The sequence below is a fragment of the Heterodontus francisci genome, chromosome 24, assembly GCF_036365525.1.
Source record: "Heterodontus francisci isolate sHetFra1 chromosome 24, sHetFra1.hap1, whole genome shotgun sequence".
NCBI classification, from domain to species: Eukaryota; Metazoa; Chordata; class Chondrichthyes; order Heterodontiformes; family Heterodontidae; genus Heterodontus; species Heterodontus francisci.
Window position 1 is genome coordinate 26,256,857 of NC_090394.1, and position 21,388 is coordinate 26,278,244.

The 21,388-nt window shown below is 43.2% G+C and overlaps 1 protein-coding gene across 1 annotated transcript in view; it reads right to left on the reverse strand.

The window, feature by feature from the left end:
* The window catches only part of LOC137383255 (myosin-16-like), a 96,691-nt gene that overhangs the window by 18,962 nt on the left and 56,341 nt on the right, over window positions 1-21,388 (reverse strand). The window contains exons 23-33 of the mRNA XM_068055783.1: window positions 20,351-20,578; window positions 19,530-19,634; window positions 18,605-18,691; window positions 17,306-17,451; window positions 14,452-14,542; window positions 13,715-13,771; window positions 12,380-12,466; window positions 11,544-11,789; window positions 10,413-10,530; window positions 8,888-9,015; window positions 7,449-7,645 (exon numbers count right to left, since the gene is read on the reverse strand). Of these exons, the coding sequence (XP_067911884.1) occupies window positions 7,449-7,645; window positions 8,888-9,015; window positions 10,413-10,530; window positions 11,544-11,789; window positions 12,380-12,466; window positions 13,715-13,771; window positions 14,452-14,542; window positions 17,306-17,451; window positions 18,605-18,691; window positions 19,530-19,634; window positions 20,351-20,578 (1,490 nt within the window). The remainder of the gene's footprint in view (window positions 1-7,448; window positions 7,646-8,887; window positions 9,016-10,412; window positions 10,531-11,543; window positions 11,790-12,379; window positions 12,467-13,714; window positions 13,772-14,451; window positions 14,543-17,305; window positions 17,452-18,604; window positions 18,692-19,529; window positions 19,635-20,350; window positions 20,579-21,388) is intronic.

Below are 21,388 nucleotides of genomic sequence, written 5' to 3' on the forward strand. Positions count from 1 at the left end.
AGGGTTAAATATTAACCAGGACACCGGGGAGAACTTCTTTGTTCTTCTTTGAAATAGTGCCGTGGGATCTTTTGCACCCATGTGAGAGGGCAAATGTGGCTTCCGTTTAATATTTCATCTAAAAGATGGCATCAGTGACAGTGCAGCACTGAAGTATTAGCCTGGATTATGTGCTCAAATCTATGGAGTAGGATTATGAACCCACGACCTTCTGACTCAGAGGCCAAAGTGCTACCACTGAACCACAGTTGACATACTTTGTTAATAACCAAGTTCCTTACAAGGGAGATTAGGATGTTTTTGGTGGGGGGGTGGGGGGGGCAGTGCTGGTGGTTGGTGGGGGGTGGTCTTAATAAGATTTCTGGTTTTGCAAACACATCTCCTGACATCAAAACAAGGAGAATCTTGTCCTTCATGCCTGACCTCCCAGGCGAAGGTGGCATGAGGGAAAGACTGGCTCAAACCACTTCTGAAGTCAACTGAGCTCTGCTGGAACTTGTTTGCTACCTTCAATATTTCTAGATCTGTTTCCTCAAAGAGTTTCACAAAGCACTGTTGCAACATCTGCAATGGAAAAGTTCAATCAGTCCTTTCAGCTGCCCTTTAACCTCCTCCCTTCTCACCATCCAAGGCCCCAAACACTCCTTCCAAGTGAAAGAGCGATTTACTTGTACTTCTTTCAATTTAGTATACTGTATTTGCTGTTCATGATGTGGTCTCCTCTACTTCGAAGAGACCAAAAGCAGATCGAGTGATTGCATTGATGAACACCTCCGTTCAGTCTGCAAGAGTTACTCTGAGCTTCATCTTAATTCTCTGCCCCACTGCCACTATGATCTCTCTGACCTCAGTCTCTTACACTGTTGCAATAAAGCTCAATGGAAGCTTGAGGAACGGCACTTCATCTTTCAATTCGGCACTTTACAGCCTTCCGGATTCAACATCAAGTTTAACAACTTCAGATCATAACCACTGCTCCCATTTTTTCTAACAGCAAGTGCTGGTAATAGTTCTTCTGTAACCATTTACATCTCCTCTAGACTTGTCTTTTGTTTCTTTACTTGTCCCATCTCCTTTTGCTTTGCACCATCATCCCCTTTGTCATTTAATCTCTCCTGCCTTCCACCCTATCACAGACCTTCCCTTTTGTTCCTTCCTCCTCTACCCCTGCCTTTTACTTGTGTAAAACCTATTACACCTGTAACATTTTCCAGTTCTGATGACACAGACCTGAAACGTTAACTCTGTTTCTCTCTCCACAGATGCTGCTCGACCTGCTGAGCATTTCCAGCACTTTCTGTTTTCATTTCAGATTTCCAGCAACCACAGTATTTTGCCAATGTAACTCAACCAGTACCATTTTTGGACATTACATTTGATAATTTTTTACTCACACACAACTTAAGGACCTCACACAATGTTAAAAGTGGGTTGCAATTCACCGACTTGTAATCAGTTTCAAAATCCTTGAACTAGTTTCAGCATGCCATGGCATGGTAAGTTCAGGGCAAACAAGGCATTATTGCGAAATATATTTTCTACTTCCAGTTCTGAGTGTTAGTATTCTGATTTTTTTCCAGATTTTCAACGTTATTCCTTTTGAAATCCCTGCGGTTTTACTCCAGTGGCATTAATTGACCATTTTGGCAATCGTGTTAACACTGGAAACATGGCCAGTCCCAATAAAAATGTCCAGGCAATCTGATCATGGATTCATGCTTCTGAAGTCGCTTTTAACAGCTGCGTAACTACATACAAAATACCTGATAAACCAGTTCAGCGTATGTGAGGGGCAGTGGGCCGTTTCTGAGAGACATGATAGGTGCCGTGTGAATGCAATAGAAATAAACACCTAATGAAGTTAAACCAGGTGCAGAAATTTAGCATTTTGGGGCTTTGATGTGTCATTGTGGAAGGTGTGGTGATTGCCTTCACATATTCTCTGCCTTTGTCTTCTGCAGTGATGCAGGAGGGCACATATTGCTTCTGTAACACTCATCAGCATGTTTACTTCCTTAGGGAAACAATTAAACAAATTTCCATTAATTGTGCTTAGCCGTAATGCATCAACCGGGCACTTGAACATACAGGAAAATCAGGCAGGCAGATGACATGCCTGGAATACAGCCTGCCTGACTTTACATCAATCTTCTTCTTCTTTGGCCTCCTTGTCTCGAGAGACAATGGATAAGCGCGCCTGGAGGTGGTCAGTGGTTTGTGAAGCAGCGCCTGGAGTGGCTATAAAGGCCAATTCTAGAGCGACAGACTCTTCCACAGGTGCTGCAGATAAAATTGGTTGTCGGGGCTGTTACACAGTTGGCTCTCCCCTTGCACTTCTGTCTTTTTTCCTGCCAACTACTAAGTCTCTTCGACTCACCACACTTTAACTCGGCCTTTATGGCTGTCCGCCAACTCTGGCGATCACTGGCAACTGACTCCCACGACTTGTGATCAATGTCACAGGACTTCATGTTGCGTTTGCAGACATCTTTAAAGCGGAGACATGGACGGCCGGTGGGTCTGATACCAGTGACGAGCTCGCTGTACAATGTATCCTTGGGGATCCTGCCATCTTCCATGCAGCTCACATGGCCAAGCCATCTCAAGCGCCGCTGGCTCAGTAGGGTGTATATGCTGGGGATGTTGGCCGCCTCGAGGACTTCTGTGTTGGAGATACGGTCCTGCCACCTGATGCCAAGGATTCTCCGGAGGCAGTGAAGATGGAATGAATTGAGACGTCGCTCTTGGCTGACAGAAGTTGTCCAGGCCTCGCTGCCATAGAGCAAGGTACTGAGGACACAGGCTTGATACACTCGGACTTTTGTGTTCCATGTCAGTGCGCCATTTTCCCACACTCTCTTGGCCAGACTGGACATAGCAGTGGAAGCCTTTCCCAGGCGCTTGTTGATTTCTGCATCTAGAGACAGGCTACTGGTGATAGTTGAGCCTAGGTAGGTGAACTCTTGAACTGCTTCCAGAGCATGGTCGCCGATATTGATGGATGGAGCATTTCTGACGTCCTGTCCCATGATGTTCGTTTTCTTGAGGCTGATGGTTAGGCCAAATTCATTGCAGGCAGCCGCAATCTTATTGATGAGTCTCGGCAGACACCCTTCAATGTGAGATGTTAATGCAGCATCGTCAGCAAAGACGAGTTCCCTGATGAGGACTTTCCGTACTTTGGTCTTCGCTCTTAGATGGGCAAGGTTGAACAACCTGCCCCCTGATCTTGTGTGGAGGAAAATTCCTGCTTCTGAAGACTTGAACGCATGTGAGAGCAGCAGTGAGAAGAAGATCCCAAACAGTGTAGGTGCGAGAACACAGCCCTGTTTCACGCCACTCAGGATAGGAAAGGGGTCTGATGAGGCGCCACTATGCTGAATTGTGCCTTTCATATCGTCATGGAATGAGGTGATGATACTTAGTAGCTTTGGTGGACATCCGATCTTTTCTAGTAGTCTGAAGAGACCACGTCTGCTGACGAGGTCAAAGGCTTTGGTGAGATCTATGAAAGTAACGTAGAGGAGCATCTGTTGTTCGCGGCATTTCTCCTGTAGCTGACGAAGGGAAAACAGCATGTCAATGGTGGATCTCTCTGCTCGAAAATCACACTGTGCCTCAGGGTAGACACGCTCTGCCAGCTTCTGGAGCCTGTTTAAAGCGACTCGAGCGAAGACTTTCCCCACTATGCTGAGAAGGGAGATTCCACGGTAGTTGTTGCAGTCATTGCGGCACAGTGGCGCAGTGGTTAGCACCGCAGCCTCACAGCTCCAGCGACCCGGGTTCAATTCTGGGTACTGCCTGTGTGGAGTTTGCAAGTTCTCCCTGTGTCTGCGTGGGTTTCCTCCCACAGCCAAAAGACTTGCAGGTTGATAGGCAAATTGGCCATTATAAATTGCCCCTAGTATCGGTAGGTGGTAGGGGAATATAGGGATTGGTGGGAATATGGGATTAGTGTCGGACGAGTATAAATGGGTGGTTAATGGTCGGCACAGACTCGGTGGGCCGATGGGCCTGTTTCAGTGCTGTATATCGAAATCTAAAAATCTAAATCATTGTGGTCACCCTTGTTCTTATAGTGGGTGATGATATTGGCATTGCGCATGTCCTGTGGTACTGCTCCCTCGTCCCAGCACAGGCAAAGCAGTTCGTAGAGTGCTGAAAGTATAGCAGGCTTGGCACTCTTGATTATTTCAGGGGTAATGCTGTCCTTCCCAGGGGCTTTTCCGCTGGCTAGAAAATCAATGACACCATGGAGTTCCAATTTTGTTGGCTGTACGTCCAGCTCATCCATGACTGGCAGAGACTGGGCTGCATTGAGGGCAGTCTCAGTGATAACATTTTCCCTGGAGTACAGTTCTGGGTAGTGCTCCACCCAGCGGTCCACTTGCTTGTGTTAGTCAGTGATTGTGTCCCCTGATTTAGATTTGGGGGGAGGCGATCTTCCTGATGGTTGACCCAAAATCTCTCTTAATGCCATCATACATTCCTCTGATGTTTCCGGTGTCGGAGGCCAGCTGAATATGACTGCATAGGTGTTGCCAGTAGTCATTTGCGCAGTGCCTGGCTGTTCTTTGTGCAGCGCTTCTGGCTGCTTTAAGTGCTACGAATGTTAACTCACTGGGGGCGCTTAGTGGCTATGACAGGTTCCAGCTTTTCAAAATGAGATTGAAACCAGTCTGCATTCTGCTTCACACGTTTGCCATAGGTGGTCATTGCTGAGACATAGATTGCGCCTCTGATGTGGGCCCACTTGGTCTCTGCGTCCCCTGTAGGAGTGTTTTGAAGGGCTTTTTCAAGTGAATTTAGAAACTTATGTAACAGCAGTGGATAAGAAATTCTGCTAGTGTTGATGCACGGGCGGCCCTTCTGCTTGGAGTGATGCAGCTTCTTTGATTTGAGTCTAACCTTGCTGTACACCAGGGAGTGGTCGGTGTCGCAGTCCGCACTGTGCAAGCTGTGTTTGATTTGATCGCTGTTTAAACAGGCTTGCCTTGTGACGATGAGGTCCAGCTGGTGCCAATGACATGATCTTGGGTGCCTCCAAGAAACCTGGTGACAGGGTTTAGTATGAAAGAACGAGTTGGTGATGCAGAGGTGTGATAGGTACACAACTCAAGCAGTCTCTATCCATTCTCATTCATCCTTCCAATGCCATAGCGCCCAAGGCAGGAGGGCCATGAGTCATGGTCGGCTCCAACCCTGGCATTAAAGTCCCCCAGCAGGAACACCTGATCGGTATTGGGGATGCTACTAATGATATTATGGAGTTCCTCGTAGAACAGGTCTTTAACTTCAGGTGGGGAGCAGAGTGTTGGAGCATAGATGCTGAGTAGGTGTCCTGGACCAGAGGCGGTGAGCAGTCAGATGGACGGTATGCATTCTGAGCCATTTGAAGGTGGCTCTATCATGCTGAGCAAGGAGTTTCTGAAGGCAAAGCCCATTCCATGCTGTCTTGGTTCTTCAGGATCCCTACCCTGCCAGAAGAAGGTGTAGTCTTGCTCTCTTCGATATCCGCTCGCAGGAAGGCGTGTCTCCTGAAGTGCTGCAATGTCCACATTGAGTCTACTGAGCTCGTTGTTAATGATGGCGGTCTTCCGAGAATCGTTGATTTGTGTAAGATCTTCCAACAGGCCAGGACACATAGTTCTGACGTTCCAGCTTGCAAAACGAAGGGCTGGTACCTTCTTTCCTTTTTTTGTCCTGCTGTTTGGTGCGGTGTTGCAGTCCACTTGTCCGGCAATGACCCTGAGCTCCAAGCACCCATTGAAGCAGGTGGACTGTGGCGGGACAGAACCTTACTGACCGGGGGCTGCCTGGTTTTAGGTGGGCAGTAGCTGTCCAGTGAGATGCGATGACCTCTCCCACTGACAAAGGCAACCCAATCTCTACGCCAATTGAGCTGGACTTATAACCCGTAACTGCTGCCTTCCATGCTGTTTTGGTCGCTGTGAGGCGACTATGGAGTGACCTCTCCATGGCGCATGCCTGGGCGGATGTATGGAGGTTGTGAGTTGCCCAAGCAACAAAACCCCCCTCTCGGCCTTCCTGGTGGGGTCCAAAGGAGTGCAGAGCACGACGTTTGGCACCGGTATAGCTGCAGGAACTGCCAGAAACATGCCAAAGGTGACACTTGACCGCCTTCGGGTTCCGCTCTGGATTTTCTGTTAGGGTTTACTCCCTTAGCCTTGGTCTTTCCCGAGACGCCCACAAGACAGTGGGGTTGTTATTTACATCAAAATAAATAGGAAATGGGGTTGGCTTATGACCCTTCCTTCTCGCCTAGTTTTCCTTTATACACAGTCCATGCAATGCAACCTGCTTAAGCTCAAATACAAGAAAGTCTGTGCCTTAACTTCAATTTAGATTGGGAACAGAATTCAATTTGTCATTATTAATCAGTCAGCATTTGAAATAACGGAATGTTAGAATAATACATTTTCTTTCCACAGGTCGAAAAATTTGGAAAGGCCCTTAAATAAGGCTGCTAGTGCATTTTACTCCCCTTTTTAACACTGATCTCTATCGGCACAACTAGCAGAAAGTACACCTCCATAAGGTATAATACTGATATAATTATAGGAGTGCGGTAGTGTAGTGGTTATGTTTAATGGACTAGTAACCAAGAAGCGTAGACTAATAATCCAGTTTAGAATGTGAGTTCAAATTGCACCAGGATTTGTGAATTTAAATTTAATTGGCGTCAGTAAAAGTGCCACAAAGCTGCTGGATTGTTATTAAACCCGACTGGTTCACTGTTCTTATTAGGGAAGAAAAGCTGCTGTCCTTACCTTGACTAGTCTGCACATCTCTAGTCCCACACCAATTGGTTGACTCTTAACTGCCCTCTGAAGTGACCAAGTCAGCCAGTTAGTTGTGTCAAACTGCTACTCAGGGCAATTAGGGATGGGCAATAAATGCCAGCCTTGCCAGGGCTGCCCACCTCCCAAGAATGAATACAAAGATATCATGAATCTACACCATGAACACAATAAAACAATAGAATTTATATAACTCAATCAGCATTTTGGAACAGATTATGATGTGCAACATCTCAGCATTAACTCTTCGAGGATTTGGCAGTTAAAATGCTGAGAGGTTGTATCTACTGCCTGCAGGGTCTAGAACTAGGCATCATAAATTCAGGATAAGGGGTGAGCCATTTAGGACTGAGATGCGGAGAAATTTCTTCACTCAAAGGGTTGTGAATCTTTGGAATTCTCTCCTCAGAGAGCTGTGGATGCTCCGTCGATGAGTATATGCAAGACTGAGATAGCTAGATTTTTGGGCACTCAGGGAATCAAGGGATATGGGATAGGGCTAGAAAGTGGAGTTAATGTAGAAGTTCAGCCATGAATGTTTCAAGGGTCTGTATGGCCTCCTCCTGCTCCTATTTTGTATGCTCTTATTTAAGTGTGGACATGCTCAATGATTGCCTTTTCACTCACTTTGTCTCTTCTAGCTCTTCAGTTTTCTGAATGGCATCGGTTTCATACTTGGTCCTCCATGTTGTTACCTCACTGTTTAGTTTAGAAACCAGTCGCTGCAGCTCAGATTTGCTCTCCTGCTCTTCCTCCAATTGCTCTTTCGTTAGGTCCATGTCATGTTTAGCATTGGCTAGACCCACCATTGCTCCACTTCTGGCCTAAAGTGCGACATATTGGATTAGTGTTTTTATTTACCATACTTCAAAAGAACAAAATATACAAAGGCTGCTAGCCAAATGCACAGTTCTAACTTATCTGTGCAAATACTAAAGGAGGGGGGGGGGGGTGGGGGGACAACTGGGCAGTGCAATTTCTTACAATTTGGTTCATTTGTTGAATCTGCTTTTAAATCCACCAACACTGAAGAATAAAGATCTCCTTAATTTGATGGGATAGATTTTAAACTCGGCATTGGAAATAAAAATGGGGAGAGTTGTGAAATGGATGGCAGACTTGCTATCACCTGTTTTACGCTATCACACAGAGTTAAGATCTACCCCAGAGAGTGATGTGTAAAGTTAGTTTGGACACTTTTAATTCAGTTCTCAATGGATGTAGATCAGGAAACAAGTAAAACTTTCAAATAAAATCTGAAAATGTTGTTATTTAATTGGTAACTATCACAAATCTAGCAAATGTAATATTTACCTTTGGTAACTTTTACACTCTACTTGAGATCAAAGGCAGAATTTTTGACACCATATGGGGGTATATACGGAGGTGGGCGGGCACATAAAGTCATGCCATTGGTTGGCGTGCCAGTTTGCTGGCATCAACCCGCCCTTGGGCCATTTTCCTAGAGGCGGGATTGGGGGTAGCAGGGCTCCCTGCCCGCTAGCAATGGACAGCCACGTAAGGCAAATAAATGGCCTATTAAAGCTAATTGTTAGAAGCTGAATGGAATTTTCCAGTCGGCCTGTGGGCTCCCTGCAGCTTCAGGAAGTAGGCCAGCTGCCTGGAAGTGGCCTCCAGGTGGCAGACCGCATGGCAAGTGCTCCAGGCAGATTTTGAGGCCCTCGCCACCCTGTGGCCTGGCAGCTGTGGCCATTTTTTAACATAAAAAAGTTAAAAAAGTTGCTGAGAGGCCACCTCAAGATGGAGGAGCCCTCTCGCTCTCTCACCTGAAAAGCCAAGCTGCAGTTCCTTCCAAGCTGGAACGCCTCCTACTGGCCCTTCAGCTTCGAGAGGCAGCCTGCTGTCCTTAATTGGATGGCGAGTGTGCCCTCTGGCTATCAATTGGGCAATTCATGGAAAATCAGTGGCTGGTGACCATTTCCCACACAGTGTGGGGTTGGGACTCCAATTTGACCCGATGTCATGGTCCCGACCCAAAACCCAAAATCCTACTCTAAGTCTTTGCGTGATTTTATTGGTGATGGTTATATAAGACCATGACTCACCCTTGACTCCTCTTCCAGTTGCCTCTTCAGGTCTTCAACCTGAGAAGACAGGCTAGTTTTGGTCCTGATCATCTGGTTCAGTTTACTCTGGGCCTCCTCGTAGGCACGACTCAGCTCACTGTTCTCAGCTAGTCCAGAGAAAATATGAGAATAATGTTCAGTCAGGAAATTGGAGCTTTTTTCAAGCTTGTTACCTGATTGTCTCTTCACTGAGGCCTTCTGATTTCATGTAAAGCTAGAAGTTACTTTTGGCATTGTCTGCAGGGGAACGCACAATCCTTTTGCATGGGATTCCTCCATCCACTACTTTAATGGCGGTGTCAACCTTTTTAAAATAAGCAGGTTAACTCTCCCATCAACATAGGGAACAAAGGAAGATTGTACAAGCATGTTGGGCTGGATTTTCGAGTCCACCACCGGGAGCAGCGGCAGGTACAGAAAATGCTAGACATCCCACACGGGACCCACGCCACCACGATTCTATGGCGGGCGGCCTCTTAGCATATTCACAGCGGCTGTACCCCTAATCATGTGGCAGGGTGGCATGGCGATGCATTTCCGGCAACACCTGATGCAGAAGCTGGTGCTGGCACCATTTTTAAAAGGCTGCCAGCCCTGCAGTTAGTTCAAGATGCAGAGTTGACCCCTTCCCTCCTTCCCTATACCTCGGTGGCACCAGCTTTCCCCAGATGGGAAAGTGAAGGTGTGTGAGTGCTGCACATCGCGCTGAAGATCGGGAACTGAAGGTAAGATGGCTGCAGGTTACATTTAAATTAATGCAAAGATCTAATTAGCATATGGAAAGCAGGGTCCCATCACAAAGTGGCAGTGGGGCTGCCATGGAGCTTCCCCGCCGCCGGGAAGATCAGGCCTGGCAATCCTGGCGTCGGGGTTTGTGGCAGCAGCTGCCACTCTGACTCTCCGACTCCCCCACCCCGGCCCTGCCAAAGAACCCGATGTTCGGCTGGGAACAAAATCCAGCCCGTTAAGTGTTGCTTAACAGTAATTTTAAATCTGTACTCTTCTGTTGCCAGGAAAATTTGGCAAACAAGTCACAGAATCCAGCACAACTTGCAATGTCAATGCTGCATAGAACTCAGCAGTAAAAGGCACACTTGCTGCATGAAAATCGCAGCACAAAGAGACACAGTGTAGCCGAAGCACAGTCCATTCACCAGATTGGAAATTGGCCCAGGACCAAAAAGACAGTTAAAAGAAATAGGAAACTAAGTGTAGAATATAAAACCATAAATACATTAAATTCAAAGAGCTGGAGAATTTACAAGGCCCAGTCTGGAAAGAATGGTGTTCATTGCCCACATTTTCTGATTGATTATACTTTAAAGTCAGTGATAACTGGTTTCAAATCAATGCACTTCTGTGGGTTAGAAAATGTTGGCTTGTAACATATACTACTTCTACCTTATAACAGGCAAAAAAAAAATTATTTTATGTTTTGAAAAATTATATGACTACAACAGTTTAGAACCCAAAATGGGGTGACAATGAACAAGCTATATGCTACCTGACAACCTGGTCTTCACAGTATTGACTTCAGTCAAGTTCCTTTCTATTTCGGAATACTTGGCATTAGCCTCTGCTAAGTTGTCTTCCAATTTACGAACATGCATTTCAGCATTCAACTGCATACAGAGAAAAGGAATGATTATATGTCATTGAAAATATGTACAGGCTACATTTTCCTTCCATTGACTAGGATCTACCCCATGTAGTTCCTTCTGACAATGCAATCTGATCTGCCAGTAAGATTCAATAGAAGTGCAGTATTGACCTCTGGTTATTTTTAATGATGCTTTCCAGTTTGAGAGGCAATTTTCAACACTCTAGGTGGTATGTTGCAACATTCTAACAATGACTACACTCCAAAAAATAAAGTACTTAAGTAAAGCACTTTGGGATGTCCTGAGGTTGTGGAAGGCACTTGATAAATGCAAGTTCTTTTTTTAATGTAAAAACTCTGCCATGATTGGTTTGCTCTTGTTGCTTGATGCAGATAAGTGTTTGGATCCCAGCCTACTGAGTTTGTAAATATTAGCACTGAATATATAGAAGTTTCATGATTGCTTTCCCCTAATTTGTATCCTTGCTTTTGTCACGAACATACTTGCTGCTTCTCTCAACCCTGTCAGTTTACAAAGAAGCTGAAGACTCTACTAAGATTTCTGCTTCTTCTCTGCAGCCCTGTTGAACACCCTTAAAATGACAGCTAATTCCATGTGCTCACAGTGAACTGGTACCTCTCCAATGGCGAGGATTCAGGAAATCTATCCCCTAGTATCAGCACTAAGGACTCCCAGGTGAGGTGTAGCAAAGTTTAATGTAAAGTTCCCTCTAGACTGCCCCGATAATACATGTCAGCCCCAAACTAGCGAGAACTGTCCTACTGCGCCAGTATGACAATTTGCCATTTTCCACTCAATACTGCTGGGAGCTTCTCTGAACTTGACTGATAATTTAGTGCCAACTAACTGCCAAATCAGAGGCAGCTTGGTGCTGTGGACCTTGTAATATAACTGGGAATGCTGAAACCCATTCCAACTACCTGTAATACTGTTACAACCAGCAAAGAGATGGGGACATTCATCTCCCCAGTTTGGGTCAGAATTCTTTTTGTTTATTATCCTTGTTCCATTACCTTGGATTTCTGCAGAGTCTCTGAATTGCTGCTGAGGTCATCGATCTCAGCTTTCATGACTTGTTTGTCCTTCTCAAGTTTGGCCTTGACCCTCTGCAAGCTCTCAATCTGCTCCGTCAGCTCAGCCAAGGAGTCAGTGTGCTTCTTTCTCAGTGCGGAGGCTGTGGCCTCGGACTGCAGGGCGGATTCTTCCAGTTCTCGGCGCAGTTTCAGAAGCTCCCCTTCACGCTTTCTGTTTAGCTCTATCTGTAGACAGGGAAGGAATAATGACTTCTTAAAGATTTGCATCCCCAACCGCAATCTCATCAATAAAGAAAAATTAATTTCATTGGATTTTCTTTTGCTGATCTGGTAAATATGAACAAGAAGCTTTGTATTTATCAGGGGTTTTAATACTTTACCATCTGCAATGTATTTGGAAAATTTGAATGCAAAAAAACCATAAGTTACGTTAAGTCTTACCACTTAGATTATAGTTAGCACAGACATTAAATGATAGAAGATATACTTACATAGAACCATACAGCACAGAAGGAGGCCAATGAGCCCATCATGCCTGTTGCCAGTTCTTTGAAAGATCTATCCAATTCGTCCCATTCACCCTGTTCTTTCCCCATGGCCCTGAATTTTTTTTATTTTCAAATATTTATCTAATTCCCTTTTGAAAGTTATTCTTGAATCTGCTTCCCTCACCCTTTCAGGCAGTGCATTCCTGATCCTAACAACTCACTGTGTAAAAAAAAAATTTTCATCATCTCCCCTCTGATTCTTTTACCATACTGGAAAGTATGGAAGAAATTTAGTGTTACGGACTTGTTGTTGGAAGGTGAAGTTACCTGAGAGACCGTGGCACCACCAGCTTCTTCCAGTCTGTCACTGAGCTCCTCCAGTTCACGGGAAAATTCAGCACGCTGCTTCTCAACCTATGTGGATTGGAGGTGTAGTTTTATTAGTAAAGGTGCTCTTTGGAAACAAAATATCTTACTTACAACAACAACTCACATTTTAAAATCAGGGCGTTGCCGAACTGGGATCCAATGTAGGTCAGTGAGCACAGGGGTGATGGGTGTACTGCACTTGTTTACAGATCACCAAGGCACAGTGAACATAAAACATTACAGTTATAATACATTCACAATTCAGTCACTATAACTGATGTGTTATATAAACAGCTTAGGCTGTTCTGAGCGTTTATCTTAAGAGTTTCATCCACCGCAATGCAGTGGCAGAGGAGGCTTAGACTGTGACACTCGAATGATTTTTTTTCCAGCAGATCTAATGATTCAATGCAAACATGAATTTGTAGACACCAATAGTAAAAGGGTGTACAATCCATTAGAGGAGTTTGCTAACGGCTGCAGAGACTTGTGGAAATATCCACTTGCATAGACTTTATCTTAAATATGCAATGTTTGTTTTTAATGAGTTTTGATAACTTTGAGTGACAAGTGGCATATGGTTATACATTCTGGATCAGTTCAATGGTTCCTGCAAGTATTTGTTTTTATTCCTCTCAGTTGCTGTGCAAGTTGATGTCATGTTTTTGTGTGTGGGCTTGAGTATTAGAGAATATATGGTACTAGGAAGTGAAACAGAAAGGAATTCAGTGCTTTGGGGGGAAACATCTGACCTGGGGGTTATTGTAAGCCTATGTAGCCACAGTGACCATCAGCAAGCAAGAATTCTACCGAAGCCTTTAATAAAACACTTGTTAAATCTTTTTAAAGTTAAAGCTGTGATTTCATTTGTGATTCATTGCAGCCTGAGATGAGATAGTTGTTAACTTTATCATAAAGTTCCAGTAATTACATTCCAGTAATTCTATCAGCCTGTGCTCTTTGTAAGTTCCTCCAGTTTCATTTTTATTGGCTCCCATCATGCTTCTGAATGGTTCAAACCTTTGCACCCAGCTAACCTCTTTGCCTGCCCCTTGACCCCCATCACTGCCCCTTGACCCCAAATGTCACGTTTCCACTTGGCTCACCAAGATTTTAGCTGTGCCTCAAATCTGGAGGAGTCATTAAGTCTCTTATGCACAGACAAAAAGGAAAATAATAACATATTGGGAAAGTTGCTTATGATTTACCGACAGGTTACCACGCTATTACAACTGGTTGCCACCAGCAATGGCCATCCTGCATAAATTATATACTTGATGTTGGTTTACACACCTTAGCTCTCATGGCCCGCTCTCCCTCGAGTTCCTCTTCCAGTTCTTCAATTCGGGACTGGAAATACAAACACTTGTGTTACAATTTAAAATCTCTCACTTCCTGTTTGCTAAATATTCTAACCATTGGTATTTAATGTTTTGCATAAGAACTCTTAAAATACGCATTTAACCAGGGTAAGTTGACACAAAATGAAGAAATTTGAAGAGCCTTTCATTTTGAAATCATTTCACAATTGAGGTGAACACATTAAATTCTAATATATTTGGTGTTCACATTCATGTTTTGTATTCAAGGCTGTCAAGTAACAGAAAGGGGAAACACAGTTGCAGATGAGCTATTTCAAAATATTTCTCCAGTGAGATTGGTATTAAAAGTAAATCAAACTTATACTTGCATTAAGCAGTTACTTTGCAGACAAATCTGAGTGTGGAATTGATTGTTGTAGTTGAGTTTGTATCATATTTATTATTTGATATTTGGATTCTACAGGCATCTGAGCGGCAATGTTAACCCATGGAGAGTAATATTGGGCAGGTGTAAAACTAGTGTTTAACTGGATTCTGGCGAGTTAGTTTAAATTACACGGCCACCTCCAACCCTGCTTAGAGTAATCTGCCAATATTATAGGAGTTTCACTGTTCTTCAATTTCAATCTTCTAAAAGTTTCATTCCAATGAATATTGTCATATATGGAACATGCTATGATTGGGTTTCATTTTTTGTTCTTTCCATACCTGATGCTCTTTAAGTTTCCTGTGTAGTGTGGAATTCAGTGACTGCTCATCTTCCCACTTGGAGTTCAGGGAATTAATCTCCAGGTCTCTCCTGTAAAAATCAAAAGAGGTGTAAACTTACAGGAGAGATCTCTACAGATGAAATAGTCTGTGCCGGCTGAAAAGACTAGCCACCCAATCTAATCCCACCTTCCAGCACCTCGTCCGTAGCCTTGCCGGTTACAGCACTTCAGGTGCAGATCCTGGTACCTTTTAAATGAGTTGAAGGTTTCTGCCTCCAACCCAGGCAGCGAATTCCAGATGCCCACCACCCTCCTGGTGAAAGTTTTTCCTCATGTCCCCTCTAATCCTTCTACCAATCACCTTAAATCTGTGGTAATTGACCTCTCCGCTAGGGCAAACAGGTCTTTCCTGTCTACTCTATCCAGGCCCCTCAATTTTGTTCACCTCAATTAAGTTACCCCTCAGCCTCCGCTGTTCTAAGGAAAATAACCCTAGCCTATCCAATCTTTCCTCATAGCTGCAACTTTCAAGCCCTGGCACCATTCTCGTAAATCTCCTCTGTACTCTCTCCACAGCAATTATGTCCTTTCTGTAATGTGGTGACCAGAACTGTATGCAAAATTCCAGCTGTGGTCTAATCAGTGTTTTATACAGTTCCAGCACTTCATCCCTGCTTTTGTATTCTATACCTTGGCCAATAAAGGAAAGAATTCCATATGCCTTCTTCACTGCTTTATCTACCTGTCCTGCTGCTTTCAGGGACCTGTGGACATGCACATCGAGGTCTCTCACTTCTTCTATCCCGCTTAAAATCCTCCCGTTTATTGTGTATTCCTTTGCTTTGTTTGCCCTCCCCAAATGCATTACCTCATACATCTCCGGATTTAATTCCATTTGCCACTTTTCTGCCCACTCAGCCTAACCATTGATATAATTCTGGAGTCTACAGCTATCCTCTTCACTATCAATTACACAGCCAAATTTTGTGTCATCAGCAAATTTCCCAATCATATCTCCCACATTTAAGTCCAAATCATTAATCTATACCACAAACAGCAAGGGAGCCCACACTGAACCCTGTGGAACACCACTGCAAACCGCTTTCCATTCGCAAAAACATCCGTCAACCATTACACTTTGTTTCCTGTCACTGAGCCAATTTTGGATCCAACTTGCCACATTCCCCTGTATCCCATGGGCTTTTATTTTTCCGACCAGTCTGCCATGTGAGACCTTGTCAAATGCCTTACTAAAATCCATGTAGACCACATTCACTGCACTATCCATCCTCATCAATCCTCCTTGTTACTTCCTCAAATAATTCAATTAAGTTAGTAAGGCACGACCTTCCCTTAACAAATCCATGCTGACTAACCCTGATTAATCTGTGCCTTTCTAAGTGGCAGTTTATCCTATCTCTCAGAATTGATTCAAATAATTTGCCCACCACCGGGGTCAGACTGACCAGCCTATAATTATTTGGCTTATCCCTCACACCCTTTTTAAACAATGGTACAACGTTTGCAGACCTCCAATCCTCTGGTAACTCGCAAGCATCTAGAGAGGATTTGAAGATGATCCTCAGAGCATCTGCTATTTCCTCCCTGGCTTCCTTTAACAGCCTGGGATACAATCCATCTGGCCCTGGTGATTTATCCACTTTTAAGGATGTCAGACCCTCTAGCACTTCCTCTCTCATTATGCTTATCATATCTAATATTTCACACTCCTCCTGTTTAACTACAATGTCTGCATCATCCCTCTCCTTTGTGAAGACAGAGACAAAATATTTATTAAGAACCCAGCCCACATCTTATGCATCCACGCATAGGTTCCCTTGTTCATCTCTGATAGGCCCTACCCTTTCCTTAGTTATCCTCTTGATCTGAATGTACTGATAAAACATCTTTTGGTTTACCTTAATTTACCTGCCAGTAATTTTTCATGTCCTCTCTTTGCTTTCCTAATTTCCTTTTTTACTTCACCGCTGCACTTTTTATACTCTTCTAGGCTTTCTAAAGTATTAAGTTTTTTGTACCTATCATAAGTTTTCTGTTTTTGCTTTATCTTACCCCGTATGATTCTAGATAACCAGGGGCTCTAGATTTGGCAGTACCACCCATTTATAGCCGTGCTCTTCTGGGGTCAACAGAATCTGCCTTCATTGTAAAGCGTTGAATTATTAATGGTCTTTAAAGTTTGAACAGATTGTTGGAAATCTGAAATAAAAACAGAAAATGCAGAAAGTGCTCAGTAGGTCAGGCAGCATCTGTGGACAGACTGAGTTAACATTACAGGTCTGTGACCTTTCATCAGAACTGATGAAGGGTCATCAACCTAAAACATTAACTTTGCTTCTCTCTCCACAGCTGCTGCCTGACCTGCTGAGTACTTCTAGCATTTTCTGTTTTTATTTCAGATTTCTAGCAGCTGCAGTATTTTGCTTTTGCCAGAAATAACATCTGTGTGTTATACATGATAACTAGAGTCTTGAAATTACACCATGCAAAAATTATTATAGGAATGATGAATTGGGTATGTTAATATTCACATAATGTAATTTCAAGGGTTAAGAGTATGCCTGGCTTTAAAATAAAGAAGTTAGTGCCATAATTCCTTACTGAGACTGAGGTCAATGAAGAAATTTCTCTAATTTGTCACTTCAAAATGGCCAACAATTTATAATTACAGAAAATGCTTACATAGCAACTTGCATTTATATAGTGCCTTTAATGTAGCAAAAAGTCCCAACACATTTACAAGAGCATGGTCAATAAAAGATTGATGCAGAACCACAGCAGGAGATATTATATGTACTCATGGATATAAAACTGAAAAATAAGCCACTTACTTCTTAAGAACCTCCTCCAGGTCAATCTTTGCTCTTTCCATCTCATTCAGGTTTTCAATGGTCATCTTCAGGTCTCCCTCAGCCTTTCGCCGAGCTTTCTCTACCTCAGCCCTGATTTTCTTCTCCTGGCTCCAGTTATCCTCCAGCTGTCATGTGTTTAAACGGCGGTCAAGTGTTTGACTACAATCGTTTGCTTGCACAGCAATCCACTTTAACCACTCATTATGATCCAAGTAAAGTTAAAAAGATGCATTATCATCGCATCATTGTGGGGAGTCTCCAAACCAAGCTTCTGAGAAGTGGGCACAGTTATTTGCCCAAGATGGTGTGTACCCAAGCTTTGAACAAACAAAAACTCAACATGTGTGGTTATGCGCCACTTACTGAGATTCATGTTCCCCTGCTTGTCTAGCCAATGCCCCTCTAGGGCATTGACTTGCATGATCATTTGTTGTTGAATGGAATGAATCCCATCTCCCAGTGGCAGTTTTACCTCTCTCATTCATTACTGAGCCAGACTCACTGATCTAACATCAATAGTGCCATGCAGTACTGCAGAGCTGTCTGATTTAGGTACTGAGTGCTCCCCAGAAGGCAGATTTGGTTCTAGTTTTCCATTAGTGAGCAATCATTTCAAAGTCCCCACAACTCCAAGGAGACCTCAGTTCCCTTCCCTAAGGAGTACTATTGCTATGCTGTTTGTCCAAAGCAGGGATGTCCAAAGTGGTGCCCATGAGCCATGCATCATTGACCTTTAGAAATCCAGCCCACAATGCATGAGAAATTCAGTTCTATTCGGATTTGCCCTGTTTGAATGTTGCAGGTCAGCAAATTTGGAAATGTTTATTCTTTTCTCTGTTGCATCATTGATAGATAAATCTGAAATCAGAATGCTTGGATATATATAAATATGAATGGGAACATACATTGAAACTTTATGTACAACATTTAAGGATCCTTGGCATGCAACTATGTGGCCAATGAAGATAAAAAAATTGGACAACCCTGGTCTAAGATAACATATTTTTCAAATAACCTAAAGAGTTACCTCTTGGAATAAAACAGAAAGTGCTGGGAATACTCAGCAGGTCTGGCAGCATCTGTGGAGACAGAAACAGAGTTAACATTTCAGGTCTGTGACCTTTCATCAGAACTTCTGGTGAAAGGTCACTGACCTGAAACGTTAACTCTGCTTCTCTCTCCACAGATGCTGCCAGACCTGCTGAGTATTTCCAGCACTTACTGTTTTTATTTCAGATTTCCAGCATCTGCAATATTTTGCTTTTATTTTAGAGTTACCTCTTGGATCTGAGAGTTGAGTTTTCCATTGGTCTTGGTGAGGTGATTAACTTTATCTTCCTCAGACTGAAGATCATCCAGTGTTTTCTGGAATAATAAAATAGGACAACAATATCATTTGAGTGATGATTCCAATTATATTTGCTTTAATAAGGACTGTAAGTACTTTTATCACAAATTGAGCTAAGAGTATCAAGGGATATAGAGTTAAGGTGCGTAAATGGAGTTGAGGTACAGATCAGCAATGATCTAACTGAATGGGAGAGCCGGCTCAAGGGGCCGAAAGGCCTACTCCTGTATCACATTCCTAAAGATGTCATCAGAGTTTATTATCCTGAAGCCACAGCCTAGTGACCCTATTGCAACAACTGTGACATCAGTGTCACAACTGTCAATATAACAGGGAAAAGTTTGTTCGCACTTCAGTACAAAGAGTTACTAATCCTTTTGTTGGCACTGAGTTTAAGATTTGAGTACTGTTTATTTTTCTTACAAATTTTTACCAAATAAAATCAAGCAATAAGTACTAATGATGGTACCATTGCAAACACCAACATTCAGTAGATTCAATTACGAAGGGATTTCTGTAGCATCATTTCTCATGAAATGTATTCAGTTGCTACATCCTTCTAAGCTGATCTGTGTAAACCTTATGGGTAACCGTATAACACGTTGGACAACCATCAGATAGAAGTTGCTTTAATTCCAACAGTTTGGCAGTGATTTGAATCCTGGTGCTAGAGGTGAAGAAATAACATTTTCACAGACCATGCACTCAGTGCACCGGAGTCATTTAGCTCAATTATGAATGTTTTGTGAAATTGCCAAACTGTATTTCAAGTGATAATGACAGGAAATTTGGAAATAGTTCATGGTTATTACCACTGCAAATGGTAGTGCAGTGGCTCTGCAAACTCGTACTAACCTGGTGAAGTTCTTCCAAGGCTCTTTTCTCCTTTTGCAGCTTGGCAATTAAGTCATCTCGCTGACTGAGGTCTATGGTCAGCGTGCGCACCTTGTTATCCAGAGCCTAGTGGAATTTAATTAAACAGGTAATCATTGGAAGGTAACATTAAACTATACCTAATAAAGTGTGAGCCTATATGTCTGCGTGCATGTATTTTTACGTGTATGCGAACACTCACACAAGCTGCATTGCTATTTGAGACTGAGGAGTTTTCTTGGCAGGTGGGAGGTTCGATAGGGTTTTGTATTTTTTTTGGTTGGTTAAGTTAAGAAGTAGAAGACAAGCATTGTAATTTCTAAGTTCTCAGTTGACCTCAGTGGGGTCAGAGTTGAGGACACTATCAGCTGTGCTTTACTGCTGTAGGGTATATGTGAGCTGTTGCTGTGACTTCTCCCCCTTGTCACACTGTTTGATTCTGAGAGACCAGAGAAGCTCATTGATAAGTTGTTTGTTCTCTTCTGCCTACATCAGGTTCCTTTAGTGCTCTCCATTCTATACCTCTGTGCTAGATATCTAACTGTTTTATCTTTGTCCCAGCTCTCTCTCTTTGCATTTACAAGCAGCTATGCCTCTTGGTGAGACAAAGGTCATGTAGTGTCTCAAAAGACTATCTTGAGGGTGTCCCATTGTACTTGGGATAGTGTGAGGTCCGAATGGACCTGCAGTCGGAGGGCATTTAAATGTCTCCAGACTTTAAATGTAACTGCATTAGGCCTTCTTGTAGTTTTGCTATTATTTATCATAAGGGAAATAATCAGGCGGATACATTTTCACGATACCTGCTTTTCTTTCTCAGTTTTAACAAGGGTTGTCTCCAGACCCTCGAGGTCCAGTTTCAAGTCAGACAATTCTGACTCTAGCTTTCTCTTATGAGTTGAGAGATTTGAGCTGGCATTCTCCTCTTCCTCAAGCCGTTCCTTCATATCTGAGATCTGATTTTCATTTTCCATCTTTGTCTTCATCAGTTGAGTAAGACGTTCCTCTAGATCAGATATGTTTTCTTGTTCCTGTGGAAAAGGAAAAGAGAAATACAGGTGATTTTCTGTGGAAGATGCGAAAACCATTTGTAGCAAAGTGATATTGTCATAGAATTATACAGCACAGAAGGAGGCCATTCAGCCCAGTGTGCCTGTGCTGGCTCTTTGAAAGAGCTATCCAATTAGTCCCACTCCCCTGCTCTTTTCCTGTAGCCTACAGTTTGTTTTCTTTTTCAAGTATTTATCCAATTCCCTTTTGAAAGTTACTATTAAATCTGCTTCCAGCAGCCTTTCAGGCATGGCATTCCAGATCACAAGAACTTGCTGCGTAAAAAAAGTACTCCTCATCTCCTTGACCATAATTCCTTTTAATAATTAATATGCTAGGTGATATCAGGGAATGGGTAGAAGTGTCCATTGAGAAATAGCAGAAGCTTGTGTGCAGTTGTACTCTGCTGTAGAGAATTATCAGTCTGACCGTTTAATATTAGTTTCAGTGAAATTCTGAATATTTGTTAATATTATATAGTACAGTCGCCACTTTGTGAAATAGAAATCATAGAAAGTTTACAACACAGAAGGAGGCCATTCAGCCCATTGTGTCTGTGCCGGTCGATAAAGAACTACCCAGCCTAATTCCACTTCATGGCCTTGCCCCAAACTATCTCTGTCACTTCCTCCAACCCTACAACTCTACAACTCCTTTCCTCTCCAAACACTCTGTTCCTCCAATTCTAGCTTTTTGGTCAACACCTTCCTTCACCCTACCTTTGGCAACTATGCCCTCAGCCATTTTTTGGCCTTCTCTGGAATTTCCTCCATAAAACCCACCACCTCTCC